Consider the following 18,128-nt stretch of genomic DNA (forward strand, 5'->3'; position numbering starts at 1 on the left):
TTGTTACTAACACGAAAGATGGAGATTCAGGTGCATTCACATGTTGGTGTCAGTCTTCTAGTATCATAGGAGTCTTCTCGGAGTAGCGCGCGAGTATGAAAGTTGAAGCGAATGATGTGTTGAAGCTTCTAATCGAAGTCCTTTTCATAGGTTTTTTCCAGGTGCCCGGACCACCCCCGAGCACCTCCAACAAGGCCTATCCTATCCTGGAACTTCACCGACTTATCCATGTCTGGGCCCCTGGACCCGGTCGGGGCGCCCAGACCGCTGATGTGTTCGCCCCTTGTCGAAGCTCTATCTCTGAAAGTTCATCCATCTCCGAGCGCTTGGATCGGTTCGAGCGCCTACTCTGACATATGTCAGGCAATCAAAGTGTGTCACCTTAGCTAGCTAGTCGCCTGGTTCGGCTCCTTTTAGGGCACCTAGACCAACTCCGGACGCTCGGACCTCTAGGTGCCTAGATTGTGTCGAGGCACCTGGAGCCCTTTTTCAGCCATTTGATTTCTTGCATCATAAGGTTAACACAACATAGTATATCTGTAAAATAGAGTTAGCATAATATTAAATGATATTATTAATTAGATCATGTCTTACCAAGACTAAGATTTAGTCATGTTCTTAGCTTAGACTTCTCAAATAACTCTAAGCTGGACCAGCGCTTATAGTCCCAGTGGGACTCGTCCTCAATGGATCACTCTTCTATAGTGACTTATCTCACTTACCATTTATAGTTACTTGACATGCCTTTTGACCCACCAAGTTTTCTTGCCAGTTGTCAGGTTCGCAGAACCAATTGAACTTTGGCTAATTATTAAGTCTCGTGGACCCAGTTGGACTTCTTGTCGGATATCGAGTCAAATCTTGACCTATCTAGACTTTGTGCCAGTTATCAGGTCCTCAGACCTAACTGTGCTTCAGCATGATGTCAGACCCTCTACACACGTCAATTCTTGTATACTTGGTAAAAGTATTAGATCACATAAAATATAACTTTAACCATTTGTCATTCATCAAAATCAAAGTTCAATTATTAGTACCAACTGGACTTCGGCCAGCTGTCAGATTTCGTAGGCCTAGCTAGACTTCTTGTCAAATATCGAATCACACCTTGACCTATCTAAACTTCGTATCAGGTCCTCAGACCTAACTGTGCTTCAACCTGGTGTCAAGTCCTCTAGACCCGTCAATTTATTTACACTTGATAAAAGTATTAAATCATACAGAATCTACAAATTCACCATAACTGGAGATTGAATCGGAGGTATCTGGATGACAACCTAAATATCCTACCATTGTACCATAATTTTGAGGACATTATAAATAAATAAATAAACTCTTAGCATACAAGTGTTTATAAATCATTTTTAAAATAAACAAACCGACTTCTAAAATAAACCAACAAGCTCATTAATCAATTAAAAAAAATTATAATTTTAAAATTTTAAACCAACAAGCTCCACCTCACTTAATAGCTTGGTAATGTCTAAACAAGCCGAGCATGTCATGTCTAAACAAGCCAAACTTTAGTTCGAACCAAGCTCCATATCAATTAAATGAGCCCAGCTCGATCGAAAAAAAAATGAACCAAGCTAAACAATCATTTAAAAAATTGATTAATTAATTTTACACTAGGTTGGGTTATAACAATCGCGAACACTATAAAACTCGACTTGATTCTCCTAAACTTATGTAACGTGCTAAAAAAACATCAACTCATATCCGATGAGCATCGAGTATAAGGATATTATTATTATTATTATTATTATTATTATTATTATTATTATTTGATTAATAACACGTTTAGTATTATTTTCAAGAATTTTCGAGTTGTAACCGGAAGCTCATATCTTTAATATTTGTCATTATTGCAAGAAATCTATCAAGAACACATTGATGATTTTGTTCAACGAAGTGAGACATGAGGGTAAATGAAGGCAGTACAAATCTGCTGAATAGTTTTAAAATTAGAGCATCTTCTACAACAATAAGGAGGTTTAGTTCAGGATACAAAAAGAATGCAGGGGCAGGCAAACTCATTAAGGGCGTAGATTTAGCCATGTTCACTGCTTAAACAAGACAGTAAGTTTTACTGGAAATCTGGCTTCTCTGGGTAAGTACAGCCTGATCTCTGGATAATGACATTTGCAGCATAACACCCAGCTCTTACACAATCATCAATGCCTTTTTCTTGAACCAGTTGAGACAAGAATCCTCCAACAAATGCATCCCCTTCACAATGAAAACCTATAAATTAGAACAAGGTAACCATGGAACAAAATGCAAATTAAGTGGTCGACTGAGCCCGACTGAACCAAACCAAATGAGTATTTTTAAAACCAGACCAGGCAGAAACTAAAGGTCCTGTTGGTTCCTGGTTTTTCGGCCATAATGGTCAAATTTTAGTTCGTGCACAGGTTGAAACCAATTTTGCCTTTGATTTCTGATTTAACCAGTTGAATTAACTAACTAACCCAGTCCAGAGTTAAAACCAGTCAACTAAACACGTACACAAAGCAGCAGTATGACGACAGTGGGACAAACTTTCGTCCCACAGCAATAACTAGTTAGAAGTCGCTCATTTTAAGAGTGCAGTGTTGTGATACAAAGAATACTGCTGGAACCCTAAACATTCACAAGTGATGCTCTAATGTTAACTTTAGCATAATGTCCAATGCAAAAAACCAGATACTGGATTTTGCAAATGGTGAAATAGTGAGAATTTAAACAATGAGAAATTATTACCTGCACCATTGGTATCAACTAGCTTTTCCTTTGGTAATAGGATGACAGGGAACAACCTCACCTATTATCAGGAATTACATGAAAAAAATAAATCAACAAATCAATGATGGCTAACAGAGAAACAGCATATAGTAGTTAGTAGCTAAGGAATTAAAGAGATTATATCACGTTCTCAATCACAAAACTAGTTAATATGGCTCTCTTATTTATTCAGAGTTCACCTATATGACTATGCAAATTCCCCATAGATAGCGAGCTCCAAGACCTATGTTTTGAAATCCGAACTAGATATCAAACCAGTAAGAATTTTATAGAACTATATATATATATATATAATGATAAGTTATTAAAATTTTATAGAAATATATATCAGCTAGACCTATTCATATACATATAAGCATTTCCTTGGAAAAGAATTCAAATTAAAGGGCACTAATGTAAAAAATATATAAGAATGGGTTCGAACCCTTCCCGCCATTGAGAAAGACTAGGGAACCCACTTTTTATACAAACCAGTTTCTGGTTATTTAATCAGTTTTTACCGGTTTACACTATATCTGGTTTTCCCCTTTAACCAAACTGGATTTGCTATCGGTTCCTGGTTTGACTGATTGGACTTGCCAAACTGAGCCAGTTTTAAGAACATTGCCCAAGACATTATACAAACAAACCTTTGAAATTCTGACACCATAGTTCCAAGCAACTAAAACAGTTGAAGCTTTGAAGAAGTTACAGTGATCTACAAGTTTTCATGCAAACATATATGTTGAACTGAGAAGGAAAAAAACAAGTTTTGAAGGTAGACAGCCATCTGACTATTCAAGAGACAACTAACTGGTAGTTTGAAAAAACCAAGGTCCATGGACACACATAGTTAAAGTGCAAGGAGTGATGGAATATATCTGCTAAGTTTTTGCAAAAAACATAGTGCAGGATGAAAAAAGCATTGAATCAATTGGAAAGTTCCTGTTATTCTGAAACCCAAGGTACGATGTCCAGGATATTGATAGGAAGAGAAGTTAATGTTGGTGGTTTCTGGCTCAAATTGTGAAAGATATTCAGAAAAATTATTCAATTGAAACTACAACAATCAACCACTAATTATTTCCGTGTCAACATTTACTTTTATTGCCTCTCTTGGCTGACACCAGATATTACAGTTCATATTGTGCTGTTTATCAATAGCTACTACTAGTAAGTAATCATGGTATCTGAAATTAGACCAGTGTTTGAGTCCTTTTGAAATGTTATCCAACTCCTCCAAAGGATAAAAATGTCTCTAATGATAGATCTTGCCCAGGCCTAGCAAAGAACTACCAACTCATCCAAAGGTAGCATTTGTTTCTCCTCATGATATGTCTTACCCAGGTCTAGGAAAGAACTAGTTACTACTGTTGCTAGTGTGAAACTCATATGATAAATATTCTTTAGGTCATCTATTTGTCTGATAGTTTTTACCTTTTGTATAATTGGTAGAACAAATAACGAAATATCCAGCTCTGAGAAGTTGTCATTTCAGCCAAGGCTAAGATTTAGCAATTAATTCACCTAGAACTTAGCTAGTTTGCTGATAATTTTTTTATTGCCATTGATAGGAAGATGAACCATCAAAGTCAAAGTTAGGGTCATGAAAGAAGGTCAATAGAATAGAGTCTGTAAATCTTGGTAGTCAATAAGTTATGAATATTAATCAAATAACAAATGATAAGCCAGATGTTCGAGATTCTAAGGGTAAATTTCTTTCATAATAGTTTCTCTTTAATCACCAACCAAGGCTCCAGTTTCCAATATCTGGAGAAAATGCTCTATTATGCCATTGATTAGCATTTTTATACCCATCACATTTGGAATAACATTTTTCTTGTAGATTAGATGCTATGCTTCATGAACTACATACAAATGCCAAAGAGGTCTTACCTTCCCATCTTCAGCAACAACTACTGGATCAGAACCTTGAGTGATAACTGTAGTTCTTTTGTGTGTTCCTGATGCTTTTGGCAATGCAGAGATTTTTAAAGCAATCTCTTCAACATTCTCAGTCTGCATCACAATAAGATTCATTTCCCAACCAGGCAGCACAAGCAAAATGAATGGTTCATACCTCCCAACTGCGAACTTTTGCAAAGGTCCTTGCTTCAGTTTCATTTCCAAACACATAATCCACATATCTGAAGTAGTAATACACCATATTTTGAGCATCCATAAAAACTTCAGTCCGTGTATCAGATGAAGGGGCATTGTGAAAATGTTGATAGTTTCCATCATCAGTTAAAGAAGTAAAATAAGAGCTTCACATCTTACTAATCTAATATAAGTAATACTCTTAAAGAACAACCTTACAGGCTTCATTAAAAGGAAGATACATTCTGTTTATGTCCCAATCAAGATCAATTCAAGTATTTCAACCACATACATTCATCAAATTTTGAAACAGAAAAATTAACATTTTTTTATCAGAAAGATTTTGTATTCTCTTCATCTCTGTTCCTCCCACCTCTCCCTCATTCTCTTTTTCTACTCTCCCTCTCTTTATCTCCTCTCTCTCTTTCTTCTTACACCCTCTTTCCTCGTCTCATTCCCTTTATTCTCTCTCTCTCTCCCCTCTCTTCTTCACAAGAACGCCACTGCCAGCAGCAGCAACAATACTAGTATCGATCACCTCTTCCTCCTCCCTCTTTCTCTCCTTGTTCTCTCTTTCTACTATTCCTCTTTCTCTCTTTATCACCTCTCCCTCTTTCTTCTTACACTCTTTCTTCATCTCATTCCTCTTATTCTTTCTCTCTCCCCTCACTTTCTCACAAGAGCCAAGCTGCCAGCCAGCAGCAACACCACTATTGATCACCTCTTCCTTCCTTCCTCCCTCTCTCCATTTCTCCCTTCTCTCCCTCTTGTTCCTCCCTCTCACCCCCTTTTCTCCTTCCTCCAATCCACACTCTCGCTTTTTTCCTTCCTCCCCTTTCGTCATCCCTATTTCACATAGGGAAGAGCTAGCTGAAGCATAGATAAAGACAACCAGGAAGTGAAGAAACGACAAGAGAGGAGAAGAAAAGGGAAAGCATTAAAAGACTTTTTTTTTTGGAAAAAACTTTTTAGTAAAATAATGTGAACTGACTTATCCCAATTAGCATTCCATCTGCTGTGATCAAGAAAAAAACAAATGTAGTTAATTGAAACAATTGCCTAGTGTAAGATGTGACTGATTGAAGTTAAGAAAATTAACACTATGGCATAGTTTACCTATGATTTATGTGATTAACTCTTAAGGGAATATGTATAGGTTAAGCAACAGATCAAGAAAAATGATTAGAAGAATAACAAATAATATACAGGATGCAACAGGAATACTCACGGCAAGGCCTTTTCTTGAGCATCTCTGAAGAACTCACAGATGAAAGGAGCAGAAAGGTTCATTGAAAACACCTATTAACAAAGATAGAATCCTTTGAAAACAAAAATAATCTCATGAAACATTAGCAATGCCATAGGTGACTAAACACGAATTACCTTATTTTTGGCAGCAGCATGTTCAGCCACAAGTTGAATAGAATCAGGAGACACCGTAAGGAAAAATCCAGCAATGTAAATGTACTTGGCCTTTTCAACTGTCACAATTGGGCAAAAGCAGAAAATATTTTTGACATCCAGTGTTCAAAAACAGTTGGAGAAAGGATGCTGTAATATATGGTTCAAATGTGGCAATGAAATCTAAATAATCCTGGAAGTCTTCTTGAACTAAACCACTCAAGTTTGATAACAGTGACATTATAGAATGCAGTTATTTTTCACACCTTCCATTTGCTAGGCAAAAGTTCCAATTGCTTCAAAGAATAACATAGATAAACTTAAGCAGCCAGAGATTGAGGACATTGGGAAGGGTTGCAGAGTAACATTTATTTGAATACAGAAATGTCAAGACAAGATTGCAAGCATGGGCAATTGAGGATGACCAGGTTGGGGTTTCAAAGTGTTTGTGCAGACACAAATGAAGCTCTTAAGTCATGGATGAGTGACAAGTTAAGCTTGAAAAAATGAGAACGACAGATGATAGGGTCAAATAAGGTTTATGTGAAGCCAAGTAAATGTTTAACCATGACACTGCTATGAAGTAGCTAAGATCAAAGCTTCTGCCAATGTTGGGATAGGTGAGGCAGCAATTTTCTCTCTCTTTGTTCAGATACATAGATATCCTATTTATCCATCACTCTGAAACACCCAATCATTTTTTTTTTAGTTCCTTTGTCTCATTTCCCCTAATTTTCAACCACTCTGTAAAGAAGCAAATTAAATTGTGTCCATTATATACCAGGTCTGCAGAACAGCACCAAAACTAAACCCCTGATCTAAAATTTCATCCCTTGTAAAACAAGGATAAGCAGTTTCATTATAACATTACAGTAAGGCATGGTTAGGAGAAATTACCTAGTGCCCAGTTCTCTGATCTCTTTAGGTGTTCAATTTTGTAGCAATTCGCTGCAGACAAATTAGCAACTAGGGACCTACTTATCAATCAAAAGGTTGGATTAAAAAAGACGCATCTACTGCAGATGCACATGACAAGAATATCAAAAAACTTTTAATATAGGCATGTGCTCCAAAAATTAATAACATGACATAAAAAATCAAGGTAATTTTTATGTCCATCATATTACAGAAGAAAATTTCAGTAAAATAATTTCTACAAATTAAATAGGAACTCATCAACATGATAGACATATCAAATAATCAAGCAATATTGTGCCCATCATATTACAAGAAACAAATGCATAGAGTTACCAATTAATGACAGGAATCCATACAAAATCCATTTTCTCCTTATTCCAGTTCCATAACAATTAATTTATATTGCTTGGATATAAATCAACCAGCAAATACATCTAAATAAATGAGAATATGATATTTTTTATGAAGTTGAACAATGAAACATCCATAAGGACTACAACTAACACTAGCTTTACCCATCAGAGAAAATGTGGCATGATCTGGTTAAACCATATGGCCAAAACCACACAAATAAATGATAGCAGACTCGTGAAACAATATATCAGCAAAAAGTCTGACCAACCAATTTGAAGCTATATTAGGGCGTGAGGACTTTGTGAGGGAGCAAGCCCAACTCACTAGGAGCTCAAAATCAAATCCTAGTAGCCAGCATATGGTTCAGTGACAGCTTCCACCATCTTCATTCAAATCTAGAGTAGGATTGTCAACTTTGATAACAATTGACATGATAGCACAAGAGAACTAATATATTAAGTTCATCTCAACACATGCTTCATTCAAAGTTAGTCGGCATGCTAGCCTATGAACCAACACAAATAGCCCATCACTTTCAAACCCAATGTGAGGCGGCTAAATTGGAGTGCTAAAAACATCCAAAACTCAAAAAAATGTACATTACCTTACCTCCTAAAGAAAACTGAAATCACCCAAGAGGCCCAACTAATGTATCCACCTGAATCTAGAAAACTGGACACTTTTATCAAAAAATACAAGAAAACTCTGAACTTACATTTGAGGTTATGTAATATATATCGTCTGAATTTTTACCAATGCTTGATGTGAATATTATCATTGTATTTCAACCATTAAACTTGAACCAACATTTAAAATTACAAGCCATGCCGGAGTTTTGATTTATGATTGGAAACAATACGATTTCAGTACCATATACGATTTTGATATTTTTTTAAATATAAAATATATTAATTAAAAGATATTTTTTATTAATATTTGATTGCTATAAATGTTTACAATGTTGAGTTCAAGTTTTGATATCATCACATGAGATATTTGATGCTTATTGAATCTTTTGCAACAACTATTGAATGTATAAATTTAAATCTATATGTTTATTATTATTGCACATAATTAAATAGTCTTAATTGCAATTTTATTGCAAAGGCATAAAGTCCAAGAGCTTACATTTATAATGGTGATGAAGATTGATCTTCAATTTTAAGTTTTATTGCAGAGACATCAAGCCCAAAACCTTGCATTTATAATGGTCATGATCTTCAATTTTGACATCTTTAGATATATTTTGATGATTTTAAGGATTAATTATGTTACATTTATTTGAAAACTTCAAATTATTTATGGATTAATATAATTTTTTATTTTGAGAATATGTAAAAGTGTTATATAAATTTTCTATTATAGTAAAAGGATAAAGGATTATGATTGATATATTGGGTATGTATATGACTTTAATTCTTGATCTCTATTATCGACATCACAAAAGTTAGACTAAAAAATCTTTTAAATACCAAATTTTATCTTATTTAAAAAATTTATATTTTAAACATTTTTTAAAAAATAAATAATTAATTAAGTCATATTAAACAAATATTTTAAAATTAAGATTGAGCAAAATTTGATTTAGGAATATCTATAGTCCACCAAGTAGACATGCAGATTCAAGATCAAGTTCAAATTGGATTTAATTTAATTTATTTTGATCTGCATATAATTAAACTAAATTTATATATAAAATAATTTAATTTAATCATAGTATTTAAGAATTATATAATATTTAATTTTCTTTTCTATCTTTCCTAACAATTCATCTCCTCTATCCTTAAAGAGTTATTTTTTTCTTCTATCCTTAAAGAGGTATTTTGTTTCTCCCTTAGGTTTTGTATTTATCCTTTGGACGAGTAAAAGAGAGAAAGAAACTTAAGATTATTTTTCCTAGTCGCTGGTATTTGGGTTTAAGAAGGGAAAGGAATTATGAGGAAAAGAAAAAATAATTAATATTTAAAGAAAGAAAAAAAGGAATTAATCAATTAAAAATAAAAAATAAAGGAAAAAAATTGAAATTAAAAAAAAAAACTGTTGGTCCGTGTTGGCCGGCTAGAAGGGGGGTTGAATAGCCCTAAAAAATACAAACACAAAATACCCTTCTCGAACTTATAACTTAAACACTTGCATAAAATTAAATACAGAAAACAATAAACTAAAAGAAGAGGCTCAGACTTGACTTTGTTACAACCAGGGAGATTGTTAATCCAAGGAATGAATCGCACATTAAAAGATCTCCTTCAGGCGAAGAAGCCTCTTACAGCAGTGAAAGCGCAAAAAGAAAGAAGCTAAACTAACAAGGAAGCACACAAATGTTGAATGGAAGAACTGCTTGTTAATCTTAAAGCTTCTGGACCAAGATTGTATTTATAGCCTTGGTCGGCGCGCCTGGGGGGTTCCAGGCACCTAGGAAGGGGATAAAACTTTATCCCTTTCGCATAGATCGCGTTTGACCGTGATCTGGAGGTCCGAGCGCCCAGACCAAGAAAGTCAACAACATTGACTTTTCGGTCCGGGCCCTCTGCTTCGGTTCAGCTCGCCTCGGTCCGGGTCTTCCGCTCCGGCTCCGCTTGCTTGGGTGATCTCGGCCATCCGGAATATGGCTCACCCGAACCCAACTTCCGACCTTCTTGAGCAACCTTCCACTCCGACTTCTCGTCCCTCAGAAACGTCGCGCGCCTCCTTCTCATCCGCCCGCGTACTTTTCCACAACACCTCGTCCCTCGGACGCTCCGAGCCCGTCGGCTCTCTCCCGTGTCGTCCTTCTCGCTAGCTGCGTCTTTTGCTCGACCCCCTATGCCCCTAAGCTCCTGCACACTTAGACACAAGGTTAAAACATCACCGGACCTAACTTAACTTGTTGATCATATCACAATAACCTTGGGGTTCCAACAATCTCCCCCTTTTTGATGTGAGCAGCTTAAGTTAAGCTAAGATAAATAGACATAACAGTAAAACAAATAATGTTGCAGTAAAGTACAAAAAATAAAAAATTGTAATCTACCTCCCCCTAGACTTAACCTTTTTCTTCTCCCCCTTGGATCTCATAAAAAATGGGATACCAAGAAAAACTCTAAGGGTAATAATTTTGAAAACTTTGAAATTTTTGAAAATTATTGATATCATCAAAAATTTGCAATAACTTATTTCAATACTTAGAAAAAAAAATTTCTAAGTAAAGAAAATTTAAAAAAAATTCTAAGTTTAGACAATTTTGCAAGAAAAATATTCTAGAAAAAATTGTAAAGCAAGAAAATTTTCTAAGTTAAAAATTCTACGGTTAAAAAGAATTTTAAGTAATTTTTTAAAAAAATGTTTGAAAAATTTTTTTGAAGCATTATTTAATTTCAATTTTAATTCTTTATCAGTAAATTAATTAAACATTTTATTCCAATATTTTGGCTTCCAGGCAATGGTGAGGCACTAGGCCTTCTTAGTTATTAGAGCAACAACTACTTTCTTAGACAAAGCCTCATAAATAAATTTAACGTTTAATTTTCTCGCTGAAAGCGCTAAGTCTAATTCAAAGTTTTAGATTAAGCAAAACTTTGGAACCCAATATAGGTCCAGCCAACTGGATTAACTAAGAATTTCTTAGGGACATATCTCTTTGGAATATTCCTAATTTGTCCCTTGTGATATCTATAATACCAATTTAGATTGTTGTATTTTCTAAAATTTGTATTATTTGAACATGCATGACTTTTTAAGTTATCTACTTGTATTTTTAAATCATTATTTTCTAATTTTAATTTGTCTAATTCTTCTAATGGACAAGATTTAGCTAAAATTACTTTTAAATTTTTAATCTCTTTTTCTAACTTAAAGCAATCCTTAGTTAATAATTTAAAAAACTTAAATAATTTATCGGGAGGAAGAGATCGTACCTGACTTACCTTGTTGATCTCGTTATCTGTGTCTCCCCCTAAACTGCCGCTTTCTTCCTACGTAACTCCCCCTTCATCGATACTCTCGATGCTTATTCGGACGAGCTTGAATCGTAGCCCTCGTCTTGATGACTTGCCATTAATGCAGGTCGGGAGAAGGCCTCGACTTCCGATTCAAACGATGTATCATCTCACGTCGCTTTTAGTGTCTTGAATTTGTTCGGTTGGATAGGCTTCTTTGTCCTTATTTCTTAGCTTGGGGCAGTTGTCTTTGACGTGTCCTTCTTCGTTGCAGTGGTAGCATCGGATCGTCCTTTCCTTTCTACCCTGCGAATAGTTAGTTTTTCTAGATTTACATAATTTCTTAAATCGCCTTACCATTATTACCATTTTTTCATCGTCGAGAGAGGATTCTGACTCTTGTTCGTCTCTCGATGCCTTTAGGGCGATGTTGTGCTTCGGCTCCTTCATACCTGCACATCTCGATTCATGCACTTCAAATGTGGAAAATAATTCTTCTAAGGAAATAGTTTCTAAGTCCTTAGATATATAAAAAGCATCTACTAGTGATGCCCATTTAGTATTTCTAGGAAAAGAATTGAGTGCGTACCTTAGCGAATCTCGGTTACTTACCCTTTCTCCGAGATTGGAAAGTTCGATGATGAGCTCCTTAATTCTCGAGTGTAGATGTGCAATTGTTTCGTCTTCTTCAAGTCGCAAGTTGGTGAGCTGGTTGCGAAGTAAGTCCCGTCTTGCGAGCTTAGCTTCGGACGTCCCTTCGTGTAGTTCAAGAAACTTTTCCCAAAGTTCCTTTGCTGAATTATAGGTGCCAATCCGGTTGACTTCTTGTGGCGGGAGGACGCTCAACAGATGGAACTCTTTTGCCGTTTGCCACGTAGTCGGCCTGCTCCTTTTTTGTCCACTGATATTCTTCCTTACCTTCGAGTGCTACAAAACTGAATTTCATTATTAAAAGTAACTCAAAGTCTGTTTTAAAAAATACCTGCATTCACTTTTTCCAGCTAGCGAATTCCCCTTCGAACTTCGGCGGATATATGCTTGGTCCGGCCATTGATTCGGTGCTTCGATCGGCGGTTAGTCCTCTTGAAGCGTCCTGGCTCTGATACCACTTGTTGGTCCGCGTTGACCGACTAGAAGGGGGGTTGAATAGCCCTAAAAAACACAAACACAAAATACCCTTCTCGAACTTATAACTTAAACACTTGCATAAAATTAAATAAAGAAAACAATAAACTAAAAGAAGAGGCTCACAGACTTGACTTGGTTACAACCGGAGAAGTTGTTAATCCAAGGAATGAATCGCACACTAAAAGATCTCCTTCAGGCGGAGAAGTCTTTTACAGCAGTGAAAGCGCAAAAAGAAAGAAGCTAAACTAACAAGGAAGCGCACAAGTGTTGAATGCAAGAACTGCTTGTTGATCTTAAAGCTTCTGGATCAAGACTGTATTTATAGTCTTAGTCGGAGCGCCTGGAGGGTTCCAGGCGCCTAGGAAGGGGATAAACCTTTATCCCTTTCGTATAGATCACGTTTGACCGCGATCTGGATAAAATCTAGGTCCGGGCACCTGGAAGGGTTTCGAGCGCCCGAACCAAGAAAGTCAACAACGTTGACTTTTTCAGTCCAGGCCCTCTGCTCCGGTTCAGCTAGCATTGGTCTAGGTTTTCCGCTCCGGCTACGTTTGCTTGGGTGATCTAGGCCATCCGGAATAAGGCTCACCCGAACCCAACTTCCAGCCTTCTCGAGTAACCTTCCGCTCCGGTTTCTCGTCCCTCGGAAACGCCGCGCGCCTCCTTCTTGTCCGCCCGCGTACTCTTCCGCGGTTTAAATTTTTATATATTTTAACTAATAGTAACAATTAGAATTTTCTCTCTTTATACTTTGCAATTTCAACCATAAAGTTGCTACCATATGACCTAGTGATCACAGGTTCTAATTGCGGAAATAACCTTTTGCAATGTAGGAATAGATCCAATGTGGTTTAACCCTTCTCAAGACCCGCATTGACAGGAGTTTCGTGCACGACTGCCCTTTTTTATGCTTAATATTTTCAACTCTAGTTGACTGGATAGATATAACTATAGAATTGGCTCAATTTGATTATGTTATACTACTTTATCCAATCTGCTATCATTTTATCGTTAAATATAGTGCATTTAAGCTTAAGAAAAATTACTAACTGAAACTTCCATAAAGATCACTCTCCAAGGAGATCTCTTTTGTGTGCTTAATCGATAAGTTGGTGCGGCATCAGAATCAAAGTTATACACATACAACAACAACAACAATCAAAATTTATCCCACTAGGTGAGGTAGGCTATATGGATCCTTTTACGCCATTGAGCTCTATCTCCTACTATATCATCGTTTATACTTAAGTAAATTTTATCTTATTTTATTGTTGCATAAACTTTGAATTATATAGGAATACTAGGTATCCCAAAACCAAAGAATAATAAAACATATATGGTATAAGAGGTTTGTTTTAAACATGCCAATTGATTTACAGGTGATGGAAGATACAAAAACTCACCTCTCACCACCAACAACACAAACAGCACATGTACCAGTTGGAGCAGTATCATCCTCATAGTAGTGAACCTGATAAATGAAACCAAGAGAATTTCAAGTAGTGAATCATACAAAAGAATGATGAAATAGCAAGCAAAGAAGCAACCCAGGATGGACTTACATTAACACCAGCAGAAGTTGAATTTCTCTTCATTTCATCTCCAAATTTGTCCTTCCCAATGCAACCCATGTAGCTTGTGGCACCAGGAATTTGTAGCATCCACTATAACCCATGCAGCATTCAGTGTTAGCATGCATAATAATTTTCAACGAATATGATACTCACAATAATGCCTACCTGTGCAACCCTGATTGAGTTTTGAGTCGCCCCTAAACAGAGAAATTAGCCAAGATGAGGATAATATGCATAGGGCTCCAGCATTAATAACATTTAATGAAATGCATTACCTCCAGCAATGTATTCAACATTATGTTTTGCAGCTAACTCATCATACCTGGTCCAATCAAGGGAAATTTTGGTTCATCCATTGACCGTGATAGAAGTGAATGGTATGGGAAGGAAAGATAATAACTGCTAGTATGAGATTATAAAAGGGTAAGAAAAAATTTATTGGCAATTTAACTTATATTTCTAAGCCAACACAACGAGTACAGGAAACCAAATATCTCCAGAAGGCCAAGTGACCAGAAATAGCTTACTTAAAGACTAATATTAATGGAAACCTACATGGTAATATGGGAACCTACATGGGCAGATGCTTTTCCTCCGCCAGAATTGCATCACTCGACTTGATGTCATATCTGAAAGAACAAAACATAAAAATAGGTAAGTCTTCTGATCAAATATGCTCCTGCCATCCAGGTAATGCACCAACAAGGCAATAAACATCTTATCTTTTGAGGCATCTATCATTGAACTGACTGTAAAATCAAAATGTCTAAATTATCAAAAATATTGGCCATTCTACATGCTACCACCAGCTTTGCTCCAAACATAGATATAGAAATAAATATAGAAAGTCTTAGAAATAAACATTCGACATCAAGATTGAATCGTAAGAAACGGATTCCACAAAAGTCAAGCAAGAAACGGGGAAAAAATGTAAACCATAACAGGAAATTGCAGAAAGAAACTAATGTTCATAAAAAGAAACCAATCGAATCAAGAAAATTTCCATAATATGCAAAAAAAAAAAAAAAACACTACTAAAAATGATGTCTTGTGTCTTGATGGGAAGATTTCAGATTTACCAGATCCGCCACGAAAAGCTTGCTTTTGACTGCAAATGAACACAGAAAAGTACAACTACAACGACGAGAAGCGACAAACACAGATCCGTGGAAAAGATGCCGTAGAAGATGAGATCCAGCAAAGATTCGCATAGAATCACCTGTTGAGAAATTCTTGGTCGACAACAGCGGAGATGTCGAGGAGGGGATTTCCCATGCCAAGGAGGACACCTTCGCAGGCCATTACCCTGTCTTGCAGTATCGACGCGAGAGCGACGGGAAGCAAATTGACGAGTCGGAGATGGAAGTGAGTGGGAGAGGACTGTCAGGGTTACCATGCGGGATGATTCTTATCGTGGAGCGAGGGTGGCGTATTTTGTTCGTTGAGTTCGGATCCGATCTGATTAAGCAAGCACTCCAGCTCGTGAAAGGTTGGTAGGTGCGGATCCGTTTCCGTTGCCAAATACTTCAAGCAAGCACTCCGGACTCGGGACAGATGGTAGGGATGACGATGGGTCAGTCGAATCGAATTCTATATTTTTCATCTCCATCAGATATAGGATATGGTATATCTATACCCATTAAAGAATCCTTTTTATAATTATAATTTTTTTTCATTTTATTTAATTATTATCATTCAAGAAAAATATATTAAAATTAACATCCAATTAAAAAATATATATATATAATTAAAAAGATAGAATAAATAATTATATAATAATATGTTAATTTTAAAAAAAGAAAATTTTCTTTAATATATGTATATGTATTATTTAATCGGATATTCGAATTGAATATCGGGTGATAGTCTCTCAATACTTTCTTTCATTTGAATAAGATATTAAATTCTTCATCAAATTCGGATGAAATTATCATCCCTAACATGTTGGTAGGTACGGATCCATTCTCAAGATAATCTCGGATTCCGATCCGATCTGATTCAAGCAAGCACGACGGTTCGGAAAAGGTTGGTAGGTGTGGATCGGTTTCCGTCGTAATCTCAAGCAAAACTTCTGTTAAATCGATCAAGTCAATCAGAATTTAAAATATGAATTTAATTTTTTTAAAATTTAAATTTTTTAAATAATTAATTCAATTTAAATTTAGTTTTAAATGTTTTTTATCCAGTTAGATTAAATAGACTAAATAAATTAAATATTTAAAACGAATTAAAATTTTAAATTTTAGACTGAAATAGAATTTTTATTAATTAACCAAGCTAAATTTTTAAACCTTAATCAAAAAAATTTAATTAATTCTGTTAATTTACTTTTTAACTAAATTATTTTAATTCGTCACTTCGATTTATTTAAATTTTATTAAAAATTTCCATCAGTTAAATAATTTTTTTTTTAAATAATCCGTTTGGATTCAATTAATTCGAACTGTAATTAACTTTTCCTACTATTGACTTCACCTACAACCGTTTGTATATTTTCGCAATGGGATAAAAACAAAAAGGAAATCACTAGGCCGGTTCGTTTTCTATTTTTAATTGACAGTTTTTTATACCAGGACATTTTTAAAATTACTAAATCATATAAGTTATCAAATCATCAACCTATTTCTGATTTAATCCTAATCAATTGACTGCTATTTTAGAGTAGCTAAATCAATTTGGCTATGTATCCCAATATCATATTGTTAATCAAAGAAGTTTAATCCAAACTAGTGTGATCGTGCACATGCGTTGCGTGTGTAATATAATAATATATAAATTATTTGAGTTTTTGAAAATCCGAATTGTTTGGATTTTCTAGTGTCACCCTTATAAACCAAGAATTAATTAAACAAAATACTGTAACGGACTTCCCTATGTAAACAATTATTTTATTTTAATATTATACTTGTCTTAGTAAAAAAACTAAGAAAAGTATATTTTTTAACATCGTCGTCGACCTAAAATATTTATAGAAGCTTCTTTGATCATAGTATTGTCAATTCTAAGATGTGGGACTAAAGAGAATTATATTTTTAAATATAAAACAACCAGAAAAAATTAATAAAGAGAAAAATTCATAATAATATGTTTCGCTTGTGGAATTACTAATAAACCTTAGAATTATTTTTAGTGTAAATAGAAAAAAGGATATTAACGTAAATGCATTTTAGGCTTCACCAAAATTAGTTAGTAAAGGGGGGAGATTTTTAATAAAATAGTAAGGACTGATTTTAAATTGATTTATTTTTTTATTTTTTTTAATCAAAATCAATTTTAAATAAAATTGATTGATAAATCAAATGATTTTAGATTAACATGAAAATAATTCATATATAATCGTCTACCTTAGTTGATTATATTCATACTCTCAAATATCAATTTGACCTAATATATTAAGAGTAATGATTTTTTAAATACGAATTAATTGTTCAAACATATTTATATTTAAAAATTATTGCTCTCAATATATTATGTCAAATTGAAGTTTGAGAGTATAGATATAATAAGGAGAGATAGATGAACACATAGAAACTTGTTTCATATCAATCCGAGATTATTTGATTCATCTTCAATATGTTGGGTCAAATTAAAATTTAAGGGCATAGATATAATCAGGAGAACTAGTCGAACACATAGAATCTAGTTTCATATTAATCTAAGATCGTTTAGTCCATCATCTTACGAGAATAGAGTATGATATAGATAAACCCGAAGAAGTATGCATAAAAGTATTTGCCTCTAGAAATAATCCTAGAATCCCGTTTATTTTCTGGATTTGGAGAAGTGCTGATTTTCAAGAACGTGAATCTTACGATATGTTGGGAATCCTTTATTATAATTATCCACGCCTTAAACGTATTTTGATGACTTCCTTGACCTTCCGGCACTAGGCAGGCGTCAGCCCCCATACATGGTCTTACGACTTTGCGGAGACCTGTGTTTTTGGTAAACAGTCACCCCGGGCCTGGTCACTGCG

The 18,128-nt window shown here is 35.0% G+C and overlaps 1 protein-coding gene across 2 annotated transcripts; it reads right to left on the minus strand.

The window, feature by feature from the left end:
- Positions 1-1,925: 1,925 nt before the first annotated feature.
- Positions 1,926-15,567, minus strand: LOC122020228 (adenosine kinase 2-like). Of its 2 annotated transcripts, XM_042578061.1 has the most exons (13): positions 15,372-15,567; positions 14,728-14,781; positions 14,428-14,474; positions 14,318-14,349; positions 14,141-14,242; positions 13,982-14,049; positions 7,162-7,238; positions 6,247-6,344; positions 6,092-6,162; positions 4,844-4,910; positions 4,660-4,782; positions 2,743-2,803; positions 1,926-2,229 (listed from the first exon to the last, which is right to left on the minus strand). In XM_042578061.1, exons 1-13 carry the CDS (start codon positions 15,452-15,454, stop codon positions 2,087-2,089), a joined length of 1,026 nt encoding a protein of 341 aa, XP_042433995.1. In that variant the 5' UTR covers positions 15,455-15,567; the 3' UTR covers positions 1,926-2,086. The 2 variants fall into 2 exon arrangements, with proteins under 2 accessions (XP_042433995.1, XP_042433996.1); XM_042578062.1 differs by lacking the exon at positions 15,372-15,567 and having other exon boundaries at positions 14,708-14,781.
- Between the last annotated feature and the right edge of the window lie 2,561 nt (positions 15,568-18,128).

Source organism: Zingiber officinale, chromosome 9A, assembly GCF_018446385.1.
Source record: "Zingiber officinale cultivar Zhangliang chromosome 9A, Zo_v1.1, whole genome shotgun sequence".
NCBI lineage: Eukaryota > Viridiplantae > Streptophyta > Magnoliopsida > Zingiberales > Zingiberaceae > Zingiber > Zingiber officinale.